Genomic DNA, 11,032 nt, shown 5'->3' with positions numbered 1-11,032 from the left:
AACAGAGTTACATAAATCTCACAGCAAATAATCCACCAAATTATAACTCGAACCCTTTTAAAACAATTTTGTGGATTTATCTTTGCAAGTTATTGTGTTTGATATGGTTGGTTAAATAAAGGGATAAAATATCACAGATGGGTTTGGAGTGATCATTTGCATGGCAAATATTACACTGCCATTGTCCAACAGTCATACGGCTATAATAATTCAGCAGTCAGCCTGTATCTGACTACAGAAAATACTTAATATGAGAAATGAATCATTGTCAAATAAAACAGTAAATACATCCTATACAAATGTTTTGCATTCCTGTTTGCTAGAATTTCATGTCAATTACATCAAACAAAGCACCAATTTTTAAAGTTTTATTTAAATCCATCCTTTTTAAATCCAAGAAAGTATGAAACACTGCAGGAATTTTTTTAAATATGAACAAAAAACAGTATTTGCATATATTCCTTTTAATATTTCTACCACATTTTCTCACTATAGGCTTAGATCGCAACACAACTCAAATACACAGCTGAAAAGCCTGTGTAAATGTTTGAGCTGTTTGTCTGTACATGTATATGACTTGCTTGCTTTGGTCCTTATACTCTATTTGTTTGATAACCCTTTCACAAATGTGACTGCTGATGAAGAATAGATGTGATCTGCATAAACCCCACTGTAACACAGTCTTGATATACTTTTACAAAATCAATACATCACGTCATTAATTTACCTTAGCCTGAATAGGCCAGTTGACTTGAATGTGGCAACTTATTTCAAACAGAAGCATGGAGCACCAACTGTCCAAAGTTTATCCAGACTGCCTGCTCTTAATCCAATCATTTACTGCACCTAGATTAATCTGTATAATCTCATGGCCACGTTGATGGTTCTCATTGATCGCAGCTCCAAAAATCTGCACTGTGGCCTGTATGAACGCCATGTAATTCAACTTTTAAAAACACAAAAACAAACCAACCTGGTTATTTCATAAAAGAAAAGATAACGATTGCAGAAGTGCTTGTTTATTAATACAAACATGTAATAATTTACCCTACACCCTTGTGCAAGCATTATATTGCATTTTCACATACTTCACATCAAGCCACAATAACTCTACAAGGTGTGAAATATTTGAAATGTTAAGACCTCTTATAAACCGATTTAAGCTTTATCTGGACCCTAAACAAAACCACATAGCTCAATTGCTCTGAGCAATAGTCACACAGTCCTTATTAGAAACAGATACTGTAGTTTGCGTAAAAACTGAGAGACTTTATAAATCTGTTTATATGAATATTACATGAATATCTTTGGGATACTGAAATAACTACACACAATAAATGTTGATTTAATCCATTAAACTCTGTGAATGCACAATAAATTAGGGTTGAATTTACAACAGTTTGCATAGATTCCTGGGTTTTGTATGAGTGACGATTAAGCATGGACAGCTAGCTGAAAGGCATCAACAAGAGTGTTTCTTCTTTGTTTTTTTTACAGTATTTTTAGTGTTCTGGTGCAAGGAAGGAAAAGTTATTAGCAATCTATTCTCCTTATTAAATCTGTGCTTTAAAGGGATAGTTAGCCAAAAATTTCAATTCTGTGATCATTTACTCACCCTTGTGTTGTTCAAAACCTGTGTGACTTTTTTTCTTTTGCAGAACACAGAAGATATTCTTAACAATGTTTTCATCCACACAATGAAAGTCAATGGGGTCCAAAACAAGATTAGACCCTGTTGACAAAAGCCGTCTGTAAAAGCAGACATTTTTCAAGCTAAACTATCTTTTTAAGGGAAATTGTATATGAAGCATTATGACAGGTAATGGCACCAGAGCTATTTGAAATAATGATGAAATGGTAGCAGTATGTGCTTGAATCTATGCATTCACAAAAAAAATAAAGAGCACCACCAATAACATAAAAAACAAATGACCCCTTTGACAAAAGTTATCTTAAATACTAAAGTTAAAATGTTGGTAAACTTTAAACTTTAACAAGCCAATGTGCACCATCATTAAAGCTTTATGAACAGATATTATTAATTGGATGTAAAACTAATAGCCATGGGTTTCCTAAGTACAAACCTATATAGCATTTTCAACAACACCAGTGATAGTGTGATTTAGTCGATATCTAGACTTAACTAGTGTCTGGATATCCATCCTTAAGTATAAGAAAATGAAAACAAAAGCTTGAGGCACTATATCCCACCAAAAACATTGAGCAAGACATCCAGAATTTGCATACACATAGAAAGTGCAGTTGTAAAGGTTACAATTGGTGTCTAAGTGCATAGATTTGTTCTCACATTTACAGTATGGCTTATTTCAAAGATTCAATGGTTGCAGAGAGAGGTCTCTCATTGTCTCTTGGTGTGCTTGGAGTTGTAGTGGCTCCGCATGTCTTTCCGGAGGCGGAACTTCTCTCCGCAAACGCCACAGATGTACAGATGCACATCCATGTGCTTCTCCAGATGCTCGGCGCTGGGGAAAATCTGGAAACACACCTGGCAGATAGTCTCTCCGGCAGATAGGTGAGAGATCATGTGTCGCACATGATCATGTTTAAGGAACGTACCTTGATCGCACACAGGGCAGACGTACCGCGCCATTCCCTTGTGCATGTCAGTGTGCAACCGAAGCTGTCGTTCGCGCAGAAACTGTTTCCCGCAGGTCTGACAGGTGAACTGTTTTTCCTTGGTGTGCACGGTGTAGTGCTCTCGTAGGTGACACCTTTGGTAAAAGCCTTTGCCACAAATTGCACAGAAATGCTTGCGCCGATGGTCTGGCTCGCTGCTGTCTTCCAACAGAACGGGCCGGAAGGGCTCCTGTTCCGGACAAGACAACGTATGCTCCACTGCAAGACTTTCACTTTCAAATATCAACCCACAGAGCGGACACCGAAAGCCCAGGTCGGCTCCCTCCAGCAAGCTTTCATCCATAGCCTCGGCATCTTCAAGTAGAAGCGAATCCTCACCTGGGGAGTCCGTCTCGGCTCCTTGGGGTTCACCACAGCGCTCTGCGTGCTCCTGCAGCTGCCTGCCTTTAATGAGCACTTGGCCGCACCTTCCACAGGCGCAGATATGTCCCATGTGGCTGGAGATGTAATGAGCAGACTGATTCTCCTCCGTCAACAGGGTTCCGCACAACTCACATGGAATGGACGCACCATCTTGCTTTTCCTCTTTGATCCGCTGCACCTTTGGATCCGTCTCTAACCCTGTGCTTTGGCCCTCCAAAGCATCCATGGCGGATACTCCAGCCTCTTCCTCGCTGTCAAACTTGATCTGGTCTGCAAGATTGTCTTTGTATGCCCTGGTGCGAAATTTGCAGCTCCCTACGTTATGGTTCCCTACCTTCACGACTTTTATAGTTTCCAAATCGCTCTCGGAGTCATTGTCTCGTTCCACTTTAATGGTTATATTCCTGGAGAAGGCAGCTTCGCTGTCCATGCCAGTGGCGACAGACCTGATCACGGTCTCTGCATCCAGCTTGTGGTCTGTCCAGTCCTCTTCGCCCTTGCAAACTGCTCGATGTTCATCTGTACCCTCTGAGTTCGAACTCTCGGCTTTGCCAGCATCACCGTTACCATCTTTGCCGACTTTGGGCGTCTGGAAAGCTTTGCGATTGGTGCATGTGAGGATGTGTTCGATAAGCAGCTTTTCACAGCTGAATACAAAGCCGCAATCGTCGCATGTGTATGTTCGTCCAAACCGAGGACGTTCTTTCATGGCAGAGCTTCGGCCTGAAGTTCTCTTCCTCAAGTCACACGGCTGGTCTACAACAGTCTCTGAGTGTGGCTGAGGGTGTGGAATTACCACATCTTCAGAAGGCCTGACAGTTGAGATGTTAATGGTTTGACGAGCAGTTGTGGTTAAGGCTTTTGCTGTGCGTTCATTCTCAGATGGGCTTGGTCGCTGCTGCTCAAACATTCGAACGCCAAACATCATCTTTCCTCCAACCACACTGGATGAGGACGAGGAACTGGACGACGAAGAGGACGACGCAGATGACGAGGGAGTCAAATTGGACGTTCGGATGTCTCGGAGGTCCTCGAGAGAGTCTGGGATGTAGTACATTTGTAGGTAGGTCATAGATGATTTCAGCTCCTCAAACTCATAGTGATCCACAACGATTCGGCCAAGGTACATGAGCTGCAGGATGAGATCGAAGCACTCTGCGCTGATATGCATGTTGCTGAGATCAAACCGCGCAGTCCCCTGCTGATCCCGGATGAACATCATTCTGAAGTAAGAGCTGCAGGCTGCCAGCACAGCCTTGTGGGCCCTGAAATAAATGTCCCCTATGGCAATGCAGCAGTCACAGAGGAAGCCCCATTCCCTTTGGTTGTTGAGCTGCTGCAGGACATGCTCACTGTGGCTTGGCCTTGCCATTACCCTGTGAACAATCATAAAGAAACACATAGTAATTAGTAAGCCCCAGTTTGAGGAATCTTCTTTTTCACAGGTGCCCTTTGGCCATTGACCATCATGATAATTTATTGATTTGCAAACTAATTGTGGATGTTCAAAACATACCTTTGAAAAGGAATGAAACATGGAGTTCAGGTGTCTCTAGATACGTTTTTTAAAAGTTGAACTATTTTTAACTTGAAATGTCATGCTGTCAAAAAATTATAACACTCATGACAAGACACCCAAAACCATACAAAGACAAGTGAATGAGTATTCCTGCTTAAACAGGAAGAAAAATAGAAAACAACTTCTATGAGAGGGTTTTATTATGCACATTTTCAGCTGAAGAACAGCACACTAATTTAAGCACCGACACTAAAAAAGCTTTTTAATGGTTTTGAAATTGATTCGATCAAAAACAGAGTAAAACATTTTAAATTGTGAATAATTATTGCAATTTAAGATAACTGTTTTGATTTTAATATATTCTAAAATGTCATTTATTCCTGTGATGGCAAAGCTGAATTATCAGCATCATTACTCTTTAGTGTCACATGATCCTTTAGAAATTATTCTAATATGCTGATTTGGTACTGACCCCTAACTTTTGAACAGTAGAGAGAAAAATATAGATAAAATAGTCAAACTCACTAATCAACTAGATACATAGTCAGTATTTAACACCTAGTCGACATTAGTGACTCACACCTAGATGTAAAACTAAAGTAATGGCCATTTGGCTACATTAAACAAATATTTGCACTATATTGTAACCAAATGGGCAACTCACCAGGTAAAAATTACCTAAAAGGAGCAAACTTGGTCAATAAACTCAATTGACCTGGCTATAATAATTAATGGAATCTAGAGTATAATTAATTAGCTTCAAATTTAGCTCGTTTCCGTCGTTCAGCTCCATCATAAAGCCAACAGAGAGGTTTACATCCCGCCCCCGCGTTCTCATTGGCCCATTTTAGAGACAGAATCATGCGGGCGTTGTGGCTGTCAATCATACACCGCACTTAAAAGTAAAATCAAACTACTTGGACAACACACAAAAGATCTGACCATACGATTGCCCATACTGTCAACATTAAGTTTTAAAAGGATCTGTTACTCAAGAGACAGCAGAACAGAATATATCTGACCGTTGTCGTAGGGAGATCTCTCACGCAAGCATGCAGTGCCACCCCCGCGCAGCTTCCCGCACATACGCTATGAGCTTCACATTACTGCAGCTCGTGTTTACACGCAAAACACACGGAAAATACTCACCGACGGTAATGGGCGCTAACTTGTAGCGAACGACAGAATTCAAGTTAAAACACAGAGCGAAGAAGTTCCACCTCTTTTGCCTTCGTCCAAGCGAAAACTTGGGACGAGAATAGCTAATCTCGAGGGCGAAGCCCCTTCTGTGCAGCGCGGATGAAAGAACTTCCGCACAGCCGCTCTGCGAGCTCTATCACACCGCACTGAGATCCGGCCCCGCTCACGCAAATCCAGCCCGCCCCAGCACGCGCAGCACAGTGAAAATGCAACCAAACCATGTATGAAAATATGCTCTTCACGACGAATGCGGTAACACTCGTGTTGAAAACGAAATAGAAATAATGATGTAATATATCTAACATTTTGCATTTTTTTCAGCAAGAACTAGCCTACTTATTTACATAAACAATAAAAATCGCTACCACCATGCCAAGCATTTTGGGGAACTGAATGTCTTCAAAATAAGTTTTTATTTGATTATAATTGAAATGAGAAATATAACTATTTTTTTATTAACTATTAATTTAACATCTCATAGCTTTTTAGGTTACTTATTTATAAACATGTTGTTTAAATTTTTACATTTGATATAAAAAAAGAAATAGCCTATATATATATAGGCTAATAAAAATATTTGTATTCATTTAGTCAATTGACTGCTATAGCTATTGTGTTGTTAAATCTGTATGCTACGTTTTTACACAGATGAGTTTAAAGATGTAGGCTATGATTTTTCAAGTACGCTATTTAAGTTGTTAGAAGTGTCCCTATGTATGTGTGTTAAACTAAAACAATGTCATGAGCGCTGTCAGACTTTTTGCTAACCTGGATTTGCTCTCTCGTCCATGCAGGGTTTCAAATGTTTATTCTTTACGCATTTTCGTTTAGCGAGTTTACCACACTAGACTAGCATTGTGTATAGTTATACCTGGCCTGAGTGATCTTTCGACATAAAATAACAAAAATGTAACGAACGAGCATTTAAATACAAGCATATAGCGTCTGCTTTATGTTTTCACTATGCGTGCGTCTGGATCAGTTAATGTACAGTACGGTCACGTGACGGATAACAAGCTAAGCCGTCAATCGCATGAAGAACCGCGAGACCATAAGATAATTTTCCTGCTGCAACAAACACGAAATTATTATCCGTTTCTCTCATATAGTTGGTAAGATTGCATTTTTTGACCGCGTGAATGCATTTTGTCTGTGCTTTGGTTAATGCATGTTTTGTTGGCCAAGGTGCATGAAAACGGACACCTTTTCTTCGACAACACTTGATCGGTGTAGACTAGACGTGTAAAAAAACATGATTCCATCGCGGGCAAATCTGCTGGGAGTCAGACCATGCATGTTACAGAAGCATGAACTAAATAGCTCCTACACGATATTTTGTGTAATATCCATTCGTTGACATTTTCCTACGCGACGTTTGCTGCTTGTAAACGTCCTTTTGTGCAATGAAACAGGCTATAAGAATCACTGTCAGGTATTGTCTGGTCAGGTCTGCATGCAAAGATTTTAAAATGTTGCACTAGTCTGTAACCGTTAAATACAACCCAGTCGTTGCTGCTTATCCGTAGGTATTACGTAGGCTATAATTGATACAATGATTCAAGATGTCATTCTTCGATTAAGTTATAGCGTATAGCCTATTAAGAAGAACGTGCCGCTTCAGAAGAAAATTCTTCCTATAAAATCCCCAAATAGTAGCCTACCTATAAATAATGTAAGAATGTAATTTACACATGCGTTTCAATGTAAAAAAACAAACAAAAAAGCCAATCCTCTCCAGATGTAAACATCTGCTATGTCTCAAAATTTGTTAAAATAATATGGCCATTTTTGATCGATAGAGGTCGCCAGTTACTCAGTAAACTCAGGCTCTTCTAAGAAGAGACTCTTCATTGGTTGGTTCTGGCACTGGTCTATCATGTATAACTATGCATCTGCGGGACAAGGAAAAAATTGTATGTCCGAGAGGATAAAAAATAAATAAAAAAAAGTTTAAAAGTATGTGCTGAGTCCTTTCACATGTAATCTTTGTATTTCTGTTGGAGTCATGCATTTTGAAAATATTTTTCATGCATTTAAAAAGATATTCGTTAATATAAAAAAAGTTTTCTTAAGGTTCCTGTATTTGACATGAAAAAATTCAAAATAAGTGGATTTAAAAAAAAACCCTTAAATCATAATGACTTTTTTATATTTGTAAAGACATGAGACAGAAAAGAGATGTAAAATATGTTTATCATATAAGAGGATGGTTTTTAAATAACTCAGTAAATACAAAAGATACAACATTTATGTTGCTAGAAATGTTGACTAAATGCACTATACTGTATTAATATAGGTAAAAGCCATTATTACTGATCCCATCATAACAGTAGGCTATTCAAGTTATGCATAGGGATTTATTTGGTTGAAATCTGTCTTCTACATATGTATGTTCTATGTAACAGGTTGAGATGGACGTGTCTGGTCATAGTCTGTTCCTCCTGCAGCAGCTGAACGTCCAAAGGGAGTTTGGCTTTCTGTGTGATTGCACTGTTGCCATTGGCAATGTATACTTCAAGGCTCATCGTGCAGTCCTCGCTGCCTTCTCAAACTACTTCAAAATGATCTTTATCCACCAGTCCAGGTTAACTAAAGCTCTAAAACTACCACTTTTTGAAACTACCACCTGTTGACTTTATCTTGAACTGTACCAACATAACAGTACTGAATTGAAGGGTCACCCATCATGCTTAATAGTCTGATAATCAAATAAGAATGTGGAGGAAGTCAAGATAACTTGACTGATAAACAATAAAAGTTGTTGCATGTTAATAATATTAAATATAGACCAAATGACAATTATTAAACACAATGAATACATTGCTTATTGTGTTTTTAATTGACTGTCTTGCTTTTTGCAGTGAGTGCATCAAGATCCAGCCCACAGATATTCAACCAGATGTCTTCAGCTACCTGTTACACATCATGTACACAGGCATGGGTCCAAAACAACCTGTAGACCAGGGCAGACTTCAGGAAGGCATTAAGTTCCTCCATGCATACCAGCTCTGCCGTAAAACAGGCGAGGGTGGCCCCGATGCATCCTCTGACCCCATCCGTATGTCCAATCTGTATGGCATCCAAATCTCTTCGCAGCTAGCCAGTAAAGAGAACTCAGGCCTGAAGGCTGGTGGTTCACGGGACCCTGAGGACAGCTGCTCCAGCACTAGGGCTGATCGCACGCATGGCCGTTTAGCTCTCGCTGTAGGGCTGGAGGGCATCGCATCTGAGCGACAGCCTCAGAGCTTCCGTGCCGCGTCCTCGGTGGCCTCGGGGGATGAATCTGACATTTCGGCACGGATCAAACAGGAACGGGTAGAGGAGGAAGAACAACAGGACGGCGACAAGGAGCTTTGCTCTCTCTCCCCAGCCCAGGTGAGCCCCTGTCAAGCCAGTCTATTCAAAGATGGCCCTCTAGCGCTTTTGTGCCCCCGGTGTGGTGAACGATGTCTGTCACCCGAAGGCCTACAAGAGCACCTTTTTACCCATACAGCCTGTGCCCTCGAGACTAGCGGTCTGATGGAAGGCCCTTCAGAGGACAAAACTGGGGAGCACACGTCCCTGGAGGAGAGGCGGCTTCATAAGGAGCGCATAGACTCTGGCAGTCTGGAGGAGGCCCTACGGCAGAGCCAGGCCCTGGCAGATGAGCTGGCTGTGGAACTCAGGCGAGGCAGCGGGACCGGACGGAGCGGCAGCCCATTGGCAGCCTTCACGCGAAAGCGCAAGATGGCCTGTGCCGTCTGCAATCTTCGTTTCTCGCAGAAGAGCCAGCTGCAGGAGCACATGTTCTCCCACGTGGGCAAGCCACTGCGATATCATCGCTACAGCCGCTTCTGCGGGCAGCTGCTCCATGGCTGCGAGGGCCAGCCTGATATTACCGCAGCCACGGGAGAGGACGCAGCCAAAGACACTCAGGATAATGGCAGCTCCTGCTACTCACTGGACTCTGAGGTCTCTCAGGAGAGCGTGGACGCAGTGACTGTGGAATGACGTCGTGTTTGACATATATTCATGTGAACACACAATGTAAGGTAAAGGAACGTTCTGGGTTCAGGACGTTAAGCTCAATCGACAGCATTTGTGTTATAATTTTGATGACCACAAAAATACATTTCCACCTGTCTCTCCTTTACTCAAAAACAAAAGAGCAAAAATCTGGGTTAGAGTGAGACACTCTGGAAGTGAATGGGGTAAATCGCTAAAATGTTTAAATAAGCACTGTTTCAATAGTACAGCCACAAAACAAAATCACTTACTATCCTTTTCTGTGTAAAGTTATACTATATCCAGGCCATTTGTTTTAAAGTCGACAACAACAGGCGCACATGTTGACGAGCGCTTGTGTGGGGTTAAGAAATACCTGCAACCCAAATAATTTTTTTTTTTACCGGTCATAACTTCTGGAAAGAATTAGCGCAGACACTGGAGGGATAACAATTTCTAGTATCCTTAGAAAGGCTGTGTTCAGCTGTATATATACTCTAGTGAAACAATACCAAAATACATTTATTTCACACTTACAAACCATTAACATATTTACTGACATGTCCCTTGATACTTGCTGATATAAATATTATAATTAAACTTTATTTGGAGTACTTCTTTATTGCACAATGCACATTTCTTAATACTAAGCCTAAAAAATGTGTTTTAATATCACTGTTAGTAAGGATAGTATGATCTCTGTATAAACAGTCTTTATACTTGCAATGGTTCCACTTTAGCACAATCAAATATACTTAAGAATATCTAAAGTTGGACCTGTTTCCAGATAACTTAAGTGTATTAAGTAAAAAATTAGTTGTTCCAATCTAGCAGACCATGAGTATATCAATGTAGTAGACCAACAGTACAATTGCAGGGTATTTATATTAAGTACATAAATATGTAAATGTATTTGTAGTATACTTAGCAAAAATACAGTTTGGTATATTTACTTTTCACTAGGCTATACTTTGTGCTTAATGCTGTAAACCCTAAAACTTTCAAACAACTTTCAAGTTTTCAAGTGCCTTACAATAATTTAGATTTTTGCTTTTTTAAACATGGACAAGTCGAAATTATGTCTTGTGCAAAAGGCCATAAATGCTGTCGATTGAGTTTAACTTGTATTGAACACAGAATATTCTCAGACTCAGCACTTCTGTCCTGTCCCAAAAGTCTCTGTCAGTGTTAAAACATAAAATAATTTTGTTTAAAACTTAAGTGTTGATGATTGTAGTGTTGATATATAATGATGTTGCTGACTCTTGGATGACTGAACACTGTTGGATCAATTATATAGTCAAAGAA

The 11,032-nt window shown here is 40.2% G+C and overlaps 2 protein-coding genes across 2 annotated transcripts; one reads left to right on the top strand and one right to left on the bottom strand.

Moving 5' to 3' along the window:
• Positions 1 to 1,003: 1,003 nt before the first annotated feature.
• zbtb1 (zinc finger and BTB domain containing 1) lies at positions 1,004 to 5,934 on the bottom strand. Its single transcript, XM_084432731.1, has 2 exons — positions 5,690 to 5,934; positions 1,004 to 4,397 (listed from the first exon to the last, which is right to left on the bottom strand). Exon 2 carries the CDS (start codon positions 4,391 to 4,393, stop codon positions 2,360 to 2,362), a length of 2,034 nt encoding a protein of 677 aa, XP_084288857.1. The 5' UTR covers positions 4,394 to 4,397; positions 5,690 to 5,934; the 3' UTR covers positions 1,004 to 2,359.
• An 842-nt stretch (positions 5,935 to 6,776) lies between these two features.
• Positions 6,777 to 9,860, top strand: zbtb25 (zinc finger and BTB domain containing 25). The gene is made up of 3 exons (XM_084432266.1): positions 6,777 to 6,852; positions 8,146 to 8,324; positions 8,602 to 9,860. The coding sequence occupies exons 2-3, from the start codon at positions 8,152 to 8,154 to the stop codon at positions 9,728 to 9,730; spliced, it is 1,302 nt and encodes a 433-aa protein (XP_084288392.1). The 5' UTR covers positions 6,777 to 6,852; positions 8,146 to 8,151; the 3' UTR covers positions 9,731 to 9,860.
• The last annotated feature ends 1,172 nt before the right edge of the window (positions 9,861 to 11,032 follow it).

Source organism: Rutilus rutilus (genome assembly GCF_951802725.1).
Source record: "Rutilus rutilus genome assembly, chromosome: 15".
NCBI lineage: Eukaryota > Metazoa > Chordata > Actinopteri > Cypriniformes > Leuciscidae > Rutilus > Rutilus rutilus.
This window is presented reverse-complemented; position numbering and strand designations above follow the sequence as displayed.